Here is an 18073-nt window from a genome sequence, read left to right as displayed (position 1 = left end):
CAGATTGTATGAAGTTCCTCAGTCTTTTTAAGTTTATTATATACTCATCCCGGGTCAATATTATATTCTCGAAAGCCGACAATGTTGAATCTGACATTGTCGACACGAGAATATCGAATGCTCAGAATCTTGAGTGTGTAAACGGAAATCTCCGTAAGGGGAGACTTCCGTTTACTGCAATGTAGTGCAGTCTCGGAGTTGGTATATTTAAGTAGCGGGGGTGTAGGGGTGCAGGGGGGCTTGCCCCCTTGCTTAAACCTGTTAGGGTGCTTTTTTCTTTTTTGTCTTTTTATACGGTCTATGTTTGAAGACATCAACCATATGGTGTCGACCATATGTTGTTCGATGTTTTCAAACGGTGATCTTATAATATAGACCCCTCATCCCAACCCTGCATCTATAACTTTAGTTAATCCTACTTCTGCTAAACTTTTGGTTAATTCCAATCCTACACTTTTTGACAATGATGGGAAGATTATTAATAAGCATGGGAAAAAAGTGTATGTCTCTAGAGATTTGATTTTCACAATTTTGAACCGTAGGACTCATATTTTAAAGTTTACTCTTGTTAACTGAAAATATGATGAATCCTTTGGCTGCAGTTGTGATGAAAAATCAGCTTTAAATAATTTAGTTTCTTCCACTGTACAAGTTAGTCACTACTCATTGTTTATAGTATGTGTTTGACTCAGTTGATACTTCTTCCAGGACTCTGGTCTTGTACTGTTTTGAAGAGGTTTACCTGGCTGAATTCTCACAGATTTTAAATTCTCATTTGGACAGAGTTAGTTTTTGGTTACTCTGCAGTACAGATTATCCAAAAGTGTAACAAAAGGAGTAAGTTGACACAGGGTATCTCTATGCTTGTTCAGCCTTCTTTTTTTCAAATTTTCTATTGTATTCTCTAACCCTTCATCCAATTTTGGCAAAAACCCAAAAAAAGTCTCAACAAAATGCTGGTACACAGATGTTTATGACAAATGACAAGAGAGTTCCAAAAACAATTCTGGAATCCCCCACCCAAACCCAAGGATAGTCCAACAAGTCAGAATAACTATTTAAAGGACCTTGTCCCTTTTCTTACCCTGGCAGCCCTTTCCTCCACCAGAAAGTCTGGATCTTTACTTTTCTCTTTGGCAACAGACGGTTTCATACTAATGGGTTCTTAAAATCATTCATCAAGATTATAAATGGCAGTGGGAGGAAATCCATCCTTTTCAGGGGATAATTTCTTATCCACCAGATAAAACCTCCCCCCCCCCCATCCTTCAACACATGCTGTCCAAGGGAGTGATACTGCCGGTTTCTCTTAGCCAGGTTTGGGAAAGGTTTTTATTCAAGGATGTTTTTATGCCAAAGAAAGAAAAATACTTGGGAGACGACGTCTGGATCTTTCTTTCTTAAACTTGTTTGTGATAATGACAAAGTTCAAAATTATGTCACTTCACAACCTGTTACCTCTTTTACCTCATTCTAGATATATTTCCAAGGTTTTCCATTCAGATTTGGGTCATTGTGAGGGAAGACCTCAGGATTTTGGGTCTCAGGGTGTCTATAACTCTAATGATACCCCTGGCAAGACTCCATATGAGAAAGACATAATGGCATTTAAAGTCTCTTTGGTCCCAGCACTAACATCCTTTACCTTTTCAAATCCCAGTGCTGGGGTTTGTCAGAAGACAAATCAGTTGGTGGAGACAGCAAATTTCTCTACATCCAGGTTGGAGGACTTCTCCCTCCCTGCTCCAAAGCAGTCAGTCAGCACAGGCACCTTGGACTTTATTTGGGGAGCAGTTTCAGAAGGAATAAAAGTGCAAGGTATGTGAAACACCAAGGATGGATACAAGCACATAAATATAAAAGAGATGCTTGCCCTGACCAAGGCGCACTCAGCTCTCTGAATCATCTTTGGTCCCCTGGACCTCTTAAAGTTGTTAGACAATAATACAGTCAAGTGGTCCATCAACAAGCAAGAGGGAACCAGGTCATATCCTCATTGCAGACAAGCTATGTTAGCTTGGGATATAGTTTCACAGCACAATTTCATTCTACAAGCATCCCACATTCCATCAAAGCAAAAATGTGTGGCAGACCCTCATGAATGGAAACTAGATAAGGGAGTCTTCCAAGACTTGTTCCATCATAAGGAGTTCCTCAAGTAGACCTATTTGCCTCCTATCTGAACAATCACCTGACAAGATTCTTCTCCACCACTCCATGCAAGAAGGCCTGGAAGACAGATATCTTTTCCTTTCCTTGGACAGGAATATTCCTCTCTGTTTTCCCACCCTTTCCACTGATATCCAAGGTACTTCTAAAGATTCAGAAGGAATTCCCCCAGATCAATGTGGTGACTCCCTCCTGGCCAAGACAATAGTAGTTCTCCCTTCTAGAAACTGCCAGGGGTAATTACTACAATCTTTCTCAGGGAATTGATCTAGTCTCACAAGATCACAGGTGTTTGATACACCCTGACCCCAACCAACTTCAACTGACTGCCTGGATGACAGAGTCTTAATTCCCTTTAGGCATCTGCTTACTGAGGGCATACAGCAGGATCTCTTGGAGGCAAGAAAGCCTGCTACTAGAAAGTCATATATTAGCATATGGAAAAGGTTTTCTAGTTGGTGCAAACAACATAACCGACATCCATTCAGGGCTCCATGTTCTCTCTTTTTTACAATATTTGTGTGAGTTACTATGCTATAGCCTATCTTACTCATTCATCAAGGTTATTTATTAGCTATTTCAGCATGTCTGTCAATGGATCCTACTACTTCAATGCATTCTGTTAGGGAAGCTAATACTTGTTACATTTGAACCAACTAATCTGTCTGACGTGAGGTTCTCAAGATGGAAAACTTTTACTGATTGGCCTGACCTCTGCAAGAAGAGTATCTGAGTTGCAAGCTGTTATGGTGAGTCAACCCTATCTTATTTTCCACAGAGATAGGGTTTCTTTGAGAAGCGATCCTTCTTTTGTGCTTAAAGTATTATCTGAATTTACTTTAAAACAAACTACCCATCTCCCCATTTTCTTTCCTGAACCTAAAAATCAGGAAGAGAGGATAATCCAAACCTTGGATGTAACAGACAACTCCGGTACTATCTTGACAGAACTAAATCTTTCAGATCCTCAGATCAGTTGTTCATTTCTTGTCAAGGTGAGAAGACAGAACAACTGTGTCAAAACAGACTTTTTCCAAATGACTGGCTCAACTATTACCTTTTGTTACACTGACTACAACAATACTATTCCAAGCGGGGTCAAGGCCTACTCTACCAGGGCCCTTCTCTTCATTTATGGCTTTTTGGAAAGAGTTGGGTTCTAGAAGCAGTAACTTTTTCCTCTATACATAAATTTGGAATGCCTTATAAAAGGTTAATTCCTTCTCTACGTCTAGATCAGGTTTTGATAGGACCATTCTCCAGGGGAGATGAACATAACACAGTTGTGCAAGTAAACTTACCATAACAGTACGTTTGCATAATTACTGCTACAGTAGCTACTCCCAAGTTGTGCAAGTAAACTTACCATAACAGTACGTTTGCATAATTACTGCTACAGTAGCTACTCCCTCCATCCACCACCCCTCGTTTCTTTGTGTGTTGCTTTTGCCAGGGTGTGGATTTTTATTTTTAGTTTGTTCCTAGCACTGTACCTTCAAGGCTCAACCTTTCTCTCTGTTGGCATGAAAGCTCTGAAGGGCATGGCACCCAAACCTGTTTTTCTACTCAGCTCAGCTTGACTAACGGTTTGGGCATATGCAAGGTGCCCTGAAGCTTTGCAGCTGGACAGCTGTTATATCCTTGTCAGGATATAACCCATATAGCTACAACTACTTCAGCAGTGGTTCTTGTGGACACATGTACCAGGATGATGTTAACAACAAAAGAGTGAATTCTAAAATTCACTCTTACATATTTAAAGTGCTTTGCACTCTCCAGGGTGGTGGAATATGCCTCCCACATTTAATACACTACCTCTGAGGTCAGTGTATATGTTCCAATCATTCAATATTCCAAGCTCATAACTCTCAGAATACAAATTCTTCTCTTTGGAATTACAAAAGGCACTTGATTTATCCAGTGTCAGCCTTGGAAATGTCTTAATCACTTCCAGGATTTCCCTTTCAGTCTTTTGTTTTTTTATTAAGTCCTCCACCACAAAGACTCCCTCTGCTCTCTCCACTCAAAAGGTTGTTTGTGCTGCATCTATTTACTGAAGAGTTTATGTGCCGTTTCTTCTTCCCTGAAGGACTAGGTGTGTATATGGTTTACAAAGAAACACAGAAAGGATTTGGGGTATGTACTGCTTTCTTGGTATGACTTCAATAAATCTGAGCAGAATGCTTAAGTCTTGTCGATGGTTAACAGGCCACTTAAGAATGTGTATATTCTTTTGGTATTCCCCAAACCAAAGGGGGATCCAAGTCAGGCTGATGTCACTGCAGGAAGAGCTCCACATACACTGCAACAACCCAAACATACAAGCACGCCTCAGACCTGTTACTGTGCTTGACTGACAGTTCTTCACTTCTCTGCAACAAACTGCAAAACTCATTGCTTCGGAAATGGAAGTGAATGTACCTAATATCCAGCTTGGATAACAAGGTGTTAGAATTTTCCTGAGTCCTCTTACACAAAATCCATTGATAAACTGTAGAAACTTATTTCTGGAAATGAGAGCACAAGGGGTGATGTAAAAAGACCATAAGTGACTGAACAGGCTGTGCACACTGTGCTACATGACTGTAACTAAATCATGAAATTATGATTGTCTCTTTTGTAGCATAAGTTTTGTCAACTGAATAAAAATTCCGGCAATGATGAAGTGTAAAAGTCAACCCTTGCCACAATCAGCTACAACACTCTCATATTTAAAAGGTAAAAAGACAACTTTCAGGTTTAAATTCTCACCTTCCTGCCATACACAACTTCAGAATATCCTGGTCCATGCCAGTGAAAGGGTACACCTGTTCCCGCTCCTAAGCAGTAACAAAAGGAGGGAAAAAAAACAGAAGAAATAAATATGGATTTGAAAGTGTGTATGTGGAAAGCACTCATGCCTTCCATGCACATACACAAAAAATAAAGCACATTACAACTGCAGAAAAAAAATTGTAGAATGCTTGTACCAGATCCTTTCCAACTCCCAGAAACCCATTAAGGACTTAATCAAGCATAAGCACAATATATTAAAGAATATAAACGTATCTGGAAGGTCATAAGTACCATGTCGACCAGCAGTGCTGACAACACACCATAATGCCAACTTGGAAAATTCTCCTTTGTACTATAATCCTTAATCTTTAACTATATCTCAAAAAATGTATTTAGTTTTTCTTTGTTAAAGAGGTAAGCTGGCAGATACAAAACTGATCCACTTCAGCCACAACATAAGTAACAAAATACAACATAACTTACAGAATATAAATAACTTAAACAGTGTGATGAAAAAATATTAACTTACAGAAAAATATGGGAATATTACATCTGATATTGTCATTTTCATTCGTTCCTCAACAAATGGGTCTCTGATCCAACTCTCTGGTCTGACTCGGCCGCTTTTCTCTAGATACTAGGATCCAACTCTTGAGCTCCTCCCTTTACCCATAATGGCTCTGACCACTGCATTACCTCAGATCTTGTTTGCCACTCTAATGATTGTCAGGATTGTGTTATATCAAGCTCAACATTTGTTTTGTGTGGGGGGGTAGTGTGTAAAAACTTTATAGTTTAACTTTCTTTTCTTGTTTATCACTTTTTATAGCATTCTCTCTTTAACTGCTAAGCTAGTTGACTTTTCTTTACCATCCTTTGGTATTCTTCCTCACCATCGCTGTTAATTTCTTTTCATTCCTTTACCTTCTCTGTAAAGTATTATTATTACTACCATTATTGGTATAACTTTTCTTTACTCTCTCTAGTAATTATTAAAAAATTAAATAAATAAAAATACTTCTTTAAACTCTCTCTCTGGATGGACCTTTACTGTTAGGCATAGTTCTTAGTTATGGCCAAAAAGCCTATTGGATTTAAAAAGTGCACTTCCTGTGGGCACAAGATAACCAACTCTGATGCCCACAGGGGGTGCATCTATTGTTTAGGCCCTCACTACCTACATACTTCTTGTACTGGTTTCAACACCAGAGCCATCAGTAATCAATGAAAAAATTAGTGCTTAAGGGTCTTATCCCTACTTCTGTGCCAATATCTGCTGTGTCTAGTTGAGGGGCTCAAACCCCTCTCAAAAACCAAAATCCACGGAGACCAGAGAGCAGAGAAAGCACTCTCCTGTCAGGTCTCTCAAATCTGCTCTGAAATCGGAGCCTCCAGCTAAGATTTCCAAACACTCAGATCTGAAACCCTCAGATCCAACGCCTTCTACTTCAAAGTCTCCTTGGCTCAGAAGCCCCCACTTCTCTCCAGAGCCAGTGTCTTCTACACAGAGATCTCCTTTTCTACAAGAGACTCCAAGAAAGTCTTCTTGACTTCCTTTCACTTCCTCTTTGATCAGGTCTTCCCGAAGTCTTTCTGAAACAGAGGTGGACAGGATGATGAGAACATTTCTCAAAATACAGATCCAGATGGGGGTCTTACGGGCTCCAGCTCCCACCAGATCCATGAGCCTTAAACCTCCCTCACATACAGTTATTATTCCTTCTCCAATCCAACTTCCTGTTTCGGAGCCCTTGGATATGAGATCTCAAAGAGTCAAACCGTCAGATTTGAAGATACATTTATCATCGACTCTGAATACTTCCCTGATCTATTTGGCTCCAACTCCCCTTGAGCAAGATGCGTCTTGGTGCCTAAGCTTTGGCGCTGATTCTCAGGAAATTACTTTGACTCCGAAGCTTTTGGAGCCATTGCTTCCCTTGGGGCTTCATCTCTAGACAGCCAGGCTCCAACTTTTCCCTCAAAGAGAAAAGCTGGGGAGGACCCTGGTTTGTCTAATCTGAGAGTTTCGGCTTTGGTCAGATTGACCTTGGCTTCTCCTGGTCCCTCTGCCTTCACGGTGGTGGAAAGAGTATTCTCTCATCTGAGAGTGGTCTTGACTTTTACTTCTTTGGATCCTGTTTATGAGCCTCTTCATCTGATGCCACAGGGACAGCCAGCCCATAAGAGCTTCCAGACAGTTCCAGTGAGGGAACTCCCTGCCTCTTCCAATACCTCTCAAGAGCACCCCACTGAAGAGGTCCCCCAAAACTGGTAGTGCAAAAGCAGGCACTTAAATTCCCCTACGTAATCTTTGACAGAAGACACCAATTTTGATGAATGGGAAGGGTCCGCCAGATCTCCACCAGAAGACGTTCTATAAGTCCTACACTAAAAGGGTGGTTGGTCTTCTGAAACCCTTCCCAGGAGGAGTTGGTGTTCCTAGAAGCCTTCTGGTCTAGCGCATCTACATATTGAGTTACCCCCCCCCCCCCCAGTGGATGAGCTTATAAATCTCATCTCCCGCTGGGCATAGAAGGAACCAGACACCATAGAACTGATTCCCAGATGTCTGGATAAGATTGTTGGAGCACATAAAGACAGACAGTACTGAAGTAAGGGAATCCTTGTTGCAGCAGCCACCAAAAAGGAGCTGGCCGAACAGAGCTCCTCTGTCCATTCCCCTGATACAGAATCTAGGGTGTTGGACATGTATGGAAAGTGAGTTTATGCCTCAGCAACCTTTGTCTTATGGTTACTAAACTACATGGGAAATTTCACTAGATTGTAGAGGGACTTAATTAAGGAACTCTCTAATTCTACTCCTGGGTCCATGTTGGCAGAGGAAGTGAAAACTTATTCCTCACAACTGGCCACCCTACAATCTATATCAAATGAATCCATGAGGTTAACTTCTGATGCACCTGAAGATTCCTCACTAGCTGTGGGTTCAGGCATAGCCATTAGGAAACATACCTGGATGTGATTGTATGACTTTGCGGAGCCCTTTAAAATGTCATTCATCAATACTCCTTTTAATGGATCTTCTCTGGTTGGGCCCATCATTAAAGAGACACTTTCCTGCAGTGAGCAAGATGGAAAGACGTTGTCTGCTGTAGGAATCCATTTTCTACCTCACAGAGACCTTTTTCTAGAAATCAATGCAGTGGTAAGAATATGTGGTTCCAGAAATCTCAAGGACCTTTTCAAGAATCACACTGAGATTTTTCTCCCAGAGGCAGAGGTGGAAATAACAGAAGATGCCGCCCACTCATCAGAGAGGGTCTTCAAAACCAAGGGTTCTGAGTTTCCTTCTCAGACAGACCCTTTCAGTGTTCTTGAAGGACTGCCTAACTATTCTTTTCTGGACAGTTGGGGGGGGGGGGGTACTTGTCTTTGCACCCAAAAGTTTGGGCAGCCAACACAAAAGATACATGGATGCAAAGAATTGTATCCAGAGGACATTCATTCATTTTAGCAAGTTCCCCCTAGGAAAAGAAAATGGCTTCCTGATGTTCCACCCAATCAATGTGAGTCAGCACCTATGGAAATTCAAAAACTGCTAGACAAAAGAGTCATCCAAGAAGTCCCACCAGAACAGAGAGGATCCGGATTTTACTCAAGGTTCTTTTTAGTGCCAAAGAAAACAGGGGACCTGAGACGTATCCTGGATCTTGGTTATCTGACAGAAGGAAAAGCTCTTCCACTTAGACAAAGCCTAGTTTGCTACAACTGTAGATAAATGCTTAAAAAATAAAAAAGCAAACTGGCACCACTACTACCAGTAAGCAACTTTTAATAAAACAACACAGTTGAACATCTTAAAAACACAAGTAATATTTTTGCTACAAATAGCTTCATCAGGTAAAAACGTGTAACAAGCAAATGGAAGTACTTTTTTTTACAAAGTTACAAACTCAGTGGTATGTGACAATGAATTAACTCACAACAATAAAGATTTAAAGGTATGCTCACTTCTGTTTCTTATGTTTTTTAAAATAGATTTAACAGTAAATGCTTCATTTAAGCCTGGGCTCGCTTGTGCCCTGAATCTTACAGTCCATTTGTTCTCCCCTCTTTCTGTACCATTTCTCAAATAACCTCCTCTAATTTTTTTCTAAAATAATTTGTAAAATTAAAAACTTAAAATTAGGGTCCCTATTAAATTGCCGAACATTTCAAAGTTTGAATGTCATACGGTCGACACCATATGATCGAAATTTAAAAAGTTCGAAGATGAAAGGAAACAGCTCAGTACATGCAGAATGGGAACATTTCCCATTTCTGCACTGAAGTGCGGTCTCGGAGTTGGTATATTTAAGTAGGGGTGGGGAGGGGAGGGCGCAGTGGGGCTTGCCCCCCTGCTCAGAGCATTAAGGTAAGTTTTTTTTTTTTAATATATTCGAGGTTTCAAGTTTCGCTCATATGTTGTCGAACATATGAGGTTCAAATTTTTGAAGCTTCGAATATATAATATAGACCCTAAAATCATGTGCATCATTTGTCTCCTTAATGTGTTTGTACAATGCATTTGTCTCAACTTTTCTACATATCTAGGACAAATGATCACATATGTGTACTTTAAATTTTCTGTTAGTTTTGCCTACATAGAAAGGCTTTACATTGTTGGCATACTGCCATATAGACACATTTTTTAGTATCACAGGTACCATACATACGCTGTCATAAAAATTCATTTTTTTAACTGGATACTTAATACTTTTATCTGTGTAAATATAGCTGCAGTACTGGCAACTATTGCACTTATGTGTACCTTTTTTGTTACTGATAATGTGACCTAAATTTTGTTTCTGTTCCTTATAACACAATCTGTTCTTTAGGTCATTGGACCTTTTAAATGCAAAAGGGAGTTGTTCATGTCCAGTATTCTTAACCTGGGGAATTTGTTGTACCATGAACCAATATTTACTTACTGCCTGTTTGACTATGACTGTATTTCTATTGTATGTTAATGTGCAATTAAATAATTGTGGCCAGGTTATGCACTGCCTCTATGATCTGCAAAAATTGGTCTAGCTGTACAATTTTTTTTTTACCTTTGATGTCCATCTCTATGGAGGTCACTTTGTGTTTATTGTACCCCCACTGTACAAAATCTTGGGCCGTATGGTCCATTTGAATGTTCATTGTGCTATCAATGGTACACAGCTTTGCTGTTTGCATCATCTGATTTTTTACTATATTTTGAAATATGTGTAGTGGATGCATACTAGTCCTGTATAAATAGGTGTTTCTGTTAACTTCCTTTTTATTCAGTGTGGTTTCAATCTGGCCAGTAGGCCCCTTAACTAACCTAATGTCCAGGAAATCAATCTGAGCAAATTGTAACGTCTTCTTAAATTTAAAAAAAAAAAATCAGATTTTTTAATATAATTAAGAAAATCATTAGAGTAAGTGGATCCTGTCATATGGGAAAAAGGTAATCAACAAATCATTGGTAAAATAAAATGTTGCTATAATATTGATTTCTTGATGAAAGCAGATAGTCAGTTTCCCACAACTTTGCATAACTACTGGCCACTTGGTTGTCCATAGCCACCCCCTGTTTGCTGTTTATAGTAATGATCACAAAAACAACAAAACACTATTATTTAAAACTAATTCTAATAAGGCACAAATTGCATTCGAATCTGTAGATGTATATGTGGGGTTCCCAGCAATAAACTCGCAAACATATTTTATGCCTATGTCATTTGGTATACAAGTGAAAAGAGAGTCTACATCAAGGGTGACAACATAACAGTCTAATACATTACTGTTGGTGGACCAACTAAATAACTGTTGAAGAAAATCTGCAGTGCTTTTATAATGATAGTGGGCATACCTAATGCTGATTTTAATTTATTTTTCAGATAATTCAATATTGGCTCAGTTACCCAACCATACACTATAACTAGATGGTTCCTGTAGTGATGTGTGGATTTTGGCAACCCCATGTATAACTGGTATCTTGAGTGTGGGTGCATGTAAAAAGTCTAAAAGATCCAGTGAAATTTCCCCATTTAAATGCATTTGGTATACAGTAAAATTCACATCATTAATAAAAATCATAACTTCCCTTCTATTAATAGGCAAATAATCGGCAATATTAAGCATTTTAAACATTTTAGAACAATAATAGTGTGTCTAATACAATAACTGCGCTGCTTTTATCAGCACCCTTGATAACAATATCAGTACTGAAAGTTAGTGACCTAATAGCCATTTGCTGTTCTTTTGATAAATTGTAAAAATGTTTTTTTATCAAGTCCCATAACGTTGATAAATGTCATTTTCCACTGCATTCTCAAAGGCTACTATTAGTGGATTACTAGTAGGAACAAATGTGCTGGCCTTTTTATTATTCACAATAGGTTGACAGTTCTTAAAACCATACAATAACTTAAGGTTTAGCTGCTGAGCTGGGAGCCAGCCATTATCAGTTCAGATTCCTGCCATTCAGTCTCAAAGTCCCCAGGGTATTCCTCAAATGCATGGCAGTGGTAGCAGCCCACCTAAGACTGCATGGATTCAAGGTATTTCCTTATTTAGATGACTGGCTGCTCACCACATCAACCAGGCATCTCCTAGAAAAAAGCCAGGGATTACTTATTCCAATTATCACAATCTCTAGGAATCACCATCAATCTTTCAAAGTCCCACCCTCAACCAGTCCAAGTCATGGAGTTTATAGGGGCTTGTTTAGATACAGTCAATCATCTCTCTCTCTCTCTTACTACAAAACAGAATTCTCACCTTGAGACTGCATTTCAAACAGGTTGTTTCTCACTCCTCACCCCCAGCAAAACTGATTCTCAAAGCCCTGGGGTCAATGGCTGCTACAATTACCCTGATACCTACTGCTAGTCTTCATATGCGAATCCTCCAGTGGACTTTGGCAGTACAATGGTCCTTTCTTTAACAGCCCTTCAACATCCTCTAAAAACTATCTCGGGTTTGCAAAACTCCCTACTGTAGTGGATTCAATCCGAGATTTGTCCAAGGGCTTCCCATTATCCTTCCTCCCCCAAAACCGCGTTGACCATGGATGCCTCCCAACTGGGGTGGGGGGGGGGGGGCATTTCTTGGGATGGACTGTTCAAGGTACGTGGTTTCCAGAAGAGACCAAATTGCATATAAATGTCTTGGAGATGAGAGCTGTCCTTTTTTTTGCATTGCAGGCCTTTCAGAACTCTCTTCATCTAGGGACAAATGCTATCCAAATGGACAATATGCTAGTAGTTTGGTACATCAACAAACAAGGGGGGACCAGACCTTACCCCCTTTGCCGAAAAGCAATGAGTGTTTGGCACTGGGTGATCTCCTCCAACCACTTTTTTGTAGCGATGCGCATACTGGGGAAATCCAATGTTCTAGCAAACAAGATCAGCAGAACTATCAGAGTGCCTCACAATTGGTTTCTCAATCAATCAGTGGCATATATGATCTTCCATGAATGGGGCCAGCCTTGCTGCAATCTATTCACCTCTCCCCTTAACAACAAGTGCAGCAGGTTCTTTGCCGTAATTCCCCCTCAGAGACAGTAACCAAGAGATGCTCTAGTCCATGTTTGACCCTCCACTCTTCTTTACGTTTATCTTCCCCTGCCTCTAATCCCCAAATTTCTTCAGAAAGCACTCCAGTTGAAGAGCAAGGTGATCCTCATTGCCCCCCATTTGGCCTTGGCAAGTGTGGTTCCCCTTTCTATGGTCTTATCTACTATGTCCTCCTTGGATACTGGACCACAGTCCAGACCTCCTTTCACATCCATCAGGGATGACTCATCATGACTTTGCAGGCAGCGGGTTGACTGCATGGATTGTCCAATTCCAATGATGCCTAGACATTCCAGGTTTTCCTCTCCTGTTTTCCAAATTTAATTTTTATCTCAAAATCCCTCAACAAGAAATATTTTTAATAGTAAATCAAAAAGGTTTTATTTTTGGACTCAACAGAAAGAGTTGGGATCCTTTCACGGCTCCAATCCCTGCTGTTTTAATTTTTTTGCCTCTATTTTTCAAGGTGGGGCAAGTTTCTCCACCATCAAAGTTCATCTGGCAGCCATCTCTAACTTCAACATTGAAGATGTTTTCCCTTTAGCTTCATCCAGGTTATGTAAGGCATTTCTTAAAGGTACCTTTTTACTTAGACCCCAGATAAAGGATCCTACTCCACCCTTAGGATCTTACGGTTGTATTGCAAAGCCAAGTACAATCACCTTTTCAGCCCTCAGTTAAAACAGATTTCAAATTTCTTTCTAGGAAAACGGTCTTTTTTGTGGTTATAACGTCTGCGAGGTGAGTCTCTGTACTCTAACGCTCTCTTCAAAACTGCCTTATTTGATTTTCCATAAAACCAAAAAAAGGTAGGCAAGCACCTTGCTACACACACATGGATGGCCAAACTGGAACACAGCACACTTTCTTTATTCAACATTCATGAATGTTGTCCACACCTTTTTATTGGTTTTAAGTTTAGTTTTAGGTGGTTTCACCCGGTTATTTTGGTATATTGATTTCCATAAAGATAGAGTTACCTTGTGTACTAATCCTTCCTTTTTACCCAAAGCTGCCTCAGAAACAAGCAAAATTCAAGTCATCAGCTTCTCAGTTTTCTTTCCTAAATTTGACAGTGAAGGAGAATATATGCTTCACCTTTTAGATGTACACAGGCAACTTCATTTATTTCTTCATAGGACAAAAGAAATTAGAAAAAACTGACCAATTGTTTGTTTCATTTGTCAAGAACAAATTGGGAAAACGAGTATCAAAAACTCCACTAGCCAAATGGATAACAGATTGTACTTCTCAAGTTTACTCTTCGAGAGGTTTAACCTTGTAAAGACAAACAAAAGCAGATTCAGCTAGGTCAGTGACTTTGGGCCAGAGCTTCCATTGATGATATTTGTACAGCTGCCACTTGGTCTAATGTTCTTACCTTTACTGCTCATTACAAGTTGGATATCATCTCCAGAAACGGGGCTGCATTTGGTTCTGCAGTTCTCAGGAACATCCTTGCATAAGGGCCACCCAAGGTTACTGTAGCTGGGAACTCTGTCCCATTCATTGAGGAACCAATGAAAATGACGACAATATCAGATATAAAAGTTATGTACTCAACATAACTATGCATCTGTGTTGTCCATTTTCATTCTTCCTCAACTTCCTTCCCCCTATCCATTTGGGAGTGACCTGATGAAGATTTTTGTTAGGCACTAAAGTTCCTGTTTGAGCCCCTGTTCTAGGACTATTTCAATTTTTCGGCAGTACTATGATAATGTTTTATATTTCAAATATAGTATAGTAGCAGCAAACTTGATCTGAGGTAATACAGTGGTCAGGGGCATTATGGATAAAGGAAAGAGCTCGAGAGTCAGATCCTAGAATCTACAGAAAAAAAGACAGAGTCAGATCCTAGAACCATTTGTTGAAAAAAAAATGAAAATGGACAACACAGATGTATAGTTACAGCAAGTACATAACTTTTACTTTCTTATGAGTTAAAAGTGATGCAGGGAAATCTTCATACATGCATAAGTACCTAGGCCACATTTAACAAATTATACACTATAAATATACAGTGCAACAAAAATGCACTAATGTCACTCAAGGCATAAGGTAATGTATTCGCTATATTAATCAGTCTAAGAGAATGCCATCTACAGTGTATGACGGGTATCTTTGTGGATAATAAAGGATTATTTTGTAGTGGCATTTACCGCATGTTCATCTCAGTGTTTTTTTTTTATTTTTTTTTTTTTATTTTACTTTATCTTCTGATATTCCCAGATCAGTTCAGTTATGAAAAGTGTCATGCAGGGCAATGCATGCCTTCTGCTGCCATATGTTACCTGGCAGGCTGGCATACACCCAGCCGCTTTGCTATCCACTTCACCCCCCCACACCCACATCAATAAGCACAACCTGAAACACATAAAAACAAGAATATTTAATCTTCTGATACTGGACAGGGATGCCATGCAAGCTGAGAGGTGGGAAGAGGGGGCTAAGCAGACTGCACTGAACTGAAGCAATAAAACACACCAAAGCAGATGAGCGGCTTCAGAGCCAGAGTTTGTTAAAGTGAGATGGGACATTAGAACATTAGAGATAATGGATGAAGTAGGGTCTCTGAAGGCTTTCACGGGATAACTGACCATTTAGGACATTAATGACTGACTGTCAGGAAGAGAAAGTTATGCTGACTGTCTCACAATGCTGTCAAGCATCTATACCAACCTGCAATTCCAAAGCTGTAAGCTCCAACAGTACCAGGGAGACTGAAAGGTGGTGCGTTGTACTTTTGGAAAAGTGATCTCCATTCTGTGAAATTATTGTCACCAAAGAAGTACAGTGTATCTACAAATGTTTAAAATAGATGCTATCAAAAGTCATTTTTTTATAATAAAAATACTTTATTACAAACTTTTCAGTTTCACATACTGTGTAACCCCCATGTATAAAGCATTTGTGATTTTGGCAGTGATTGTTGACAACTATTTTATAATTAGATGTTTATACAATAATAATAGGGTAATACTTTCAATTATCAATATTTTGCTTTTTTCAGCATGAAAATCTAAAATCACAATCAACTGTTTTGTCTAGTCTTAACCCCATTTAATTTAACATTCCTTATTAAACAAAAAGTAAGGCACAAATTAACTATTTACAACATAATCTGAAATCAGCAGTTAATCAGTTGATTTACTGTTCTGTTCTCACTGCATTACAAATTCTTATAAAAAAATGTAACGTCACTGGTCCAAGTAATACAAGTGTGATTTATTAAACAGATAAATTTTATATATATCTATATATATATATATATATATATACACACACACACACACACACACACACATATTACATATTTTGTTCCAAAACAAAAAGCATGCTAACTGGCACCACCCAAAACTTAAATAAAAAATCACACAAGTCACTCAATATCACCATCCTTTGTCACACACCAACAGAAACAACCAACTCCTTCAAATACTTTGATTTGTGGTCAGGCCAATTACCAATATTCAATACCCATATAGAAAAAGTGAGAGCAAAAGTTAACTCACTTCTCTTCAGGGCCAGGAAAATATCACCCTACCTATTCAAATCAGCAAGGGCAGTAATAGGGAAAGGAGTCCTTCCAGCCTAACTTGAAAATGGACCATCCATAATAGTCACAGCCTCAAAGACAACCCCCCAGACTACAGACTATCAAAAACAAAATCTGTCACTTCATCACTAACTTGCCTGCTAATGAGCACCACTGCTGCCTCACTATCAAAAAAGCAAAATGGCTCCCAATACAGCACAGAATAGGCTCTATTATCTTCTAACTTCTTCAGCCTAGCTCATTCCCACTGCTAGCTGTCAAACCTTATACTAAACATACACATTAAAACATCAGAAGCTTCTCCTAAGAACCCCCCCCCCCAAACCAGACTACACTGCACTGACCACGCTTTCTCCATCCTTTCATTTAGAATATGGGAATCCCTTCCCAACCACCTACAGGAAAGTACAGTTGTGTACACTTACGCTAAAGTAGATGTTCAAGTGTATTCACTGTTGCAGTCATTACATTTGGGTAATCTGCTGGCAGGTTGCCCTCAGTCGGCCTGAATAACAAAGTCTTGGGTCCTGCGTCAGTTGCTGTCTCGTCTTCCATGATGTCAGGTCGTCAGGGATATAAAACATGCAGCCAACGCCATTTTATTCAGTTTTTCTTGCCCCAGATGTCAGGTGCCCCCCAAATGGGGAGCAAATATTTTATATATATATATATATATATATAAAATATATATATATATATATATACGGGTACACTTCTAAATTTCGAAATACTGAAATACCGAATTTCAGTATTTCGAAATCGGAAACCCGAACGTACACAAACCCGACAGTTCACAATCGCGATATCACAATCTCGAACACACACAGTACTTGCCAATAAGGATATAGGCTTCCTCAATCATTTAGGAGCTGTACGTTGTACCGACAATATCATGGCATCCAGCACCATAACTCCACCAGGGAATGTGGGTGAAACATATACCAGGGTGAGATCACAGAAAGGAAAGGATGTCCTAATTATAGAAGGGTACGTTTACCATTTCGAAAAGACAGCACCGCAGAGAAATTATTGGTGCTGTAAGTGGAAGAGAGCTATGAAGTGCAAGGGGAGGGTGATAACTACCTCCGTTGCAGACGGGGAAGAAGTGTTAAAGAGCGTGGTACACATGCATGCAGGGGACCCAACCGAGGCTGAGAGGTATAGTATGTGTGCAGGATTAAAGGAGAGAGCGCGTATTTCACGGGATGCACCTTGTTTGGTTATTGAGGATGTGCTAGCAAGCACTTCTCTAGAAGTAGTACCCCATCTCCCTAATAGAAGGGCTTTGCTGCAACAAGTGGGGAGGGTAAGACGGAAGGGCAGCAGACATATCCAGAATAGATATGTCACGTTACAAGATTTGAATGTTGAGGACTATGCACTGAAAACAGGCTGCTTCATATACAAGCGTAGCAGTGATCTTAGTGGAGAAAATGTTGTGTTGGTGTTCACCACAGTCAGTAATTTGCATGATCTTAGTACTGCAACTATTTGGTTGATGGACGGGACATTCTTCTACAAGGGGGAGATATGTAGGCAGCTGTATAGCATCCATGGTTTGTTATGCTGTGGCGGGTACAGTAAGTCCGTACCGCTACTGTACTGTCTCATGACTAAGAAGTCGTTGCGGGCGTACAATGCCATGTGGGATGCTATTTTCCAGTTATTAGAGCAGTATGAGTTCCAGATTGATCTTAAGTATGTACTGTGCGACTTTGAGATAGCCGCCAAAAGAAGCATAGCAATGAATTTCAATGGGGTGAAATCGAAGGGGTGCCTTTTCCATTTTAGCCGTAATATATGGCGGAAAGTCCAGCAGCTGGGACTTACTAAGCTTTATAACACTAACCTGCGTTTCCAGCTGAGTGTGAAGTGTTTTATAGCCCTTGCATTCCTACCAGAGGATGACGTGGTAAGGGCGTTTAGTGAACTTAAGGGCAGGTTTCCAACAGAGGGCCAGGAACTTGTAAAATACTTTGGGGACTGCTATGTGTTGGGGAGGAAAAGGCGATTTACC

The 18073-nt window shown here is 39.8% G+C and overlaps 1 protein-coding gene across 6 annotated transcripts in view; it reads right to left on the bottom strand.

Annotated features, from left to right (window-relative positions):
* The window catches only part of JMJD8 (jumonji domain containing 8), a 446128-nt gene that overhangs the window by 82345 nt on the left and 345710 nt on the right, over positions 1-18073 (bottom strand). For 5 of the 6 annotated variants that reach the window (XM_044089222.1, XM_044089223.1, XM_044089221.1 and 2 more), the window contains 2 exons: positions 15180-15299; positions 4921-4988 (listed from right to left, as the gene is read on the bottom strand). In XM_044089222.1, the coding sequence (XP_043945157.1) occupies positions 4921-4988; positions 15180-15299 (188 nt within the window). The remainder of the gene's footprint in view (positions 1-4920; positions 4989-15179; positions 15300-18073) is intronic. The other variant, XM_044089224.1, reaches the window with a different exon arrangement.

This window comes from Protopterus annectens, chromosome 12.part0 (genome assembly GCF_019279795.1).
Source record: "Protopterus annectens isolate FY-2018-M chromosome 12.part0, PAN1.0, whole genome shotgun sequence".
In the NCBI taxonomy this organism is placed as follows: Eukaryota; Metazoa; Chordata; order Ceratodontiformes; family Protopteridae; genus Protopterus; species Protopterus annectens.
The sequence above is the reverse complement of the archived record's forward strand: the minus strand, read 5'-3'. Positions and strand labels throughout refer to the sequence as shown.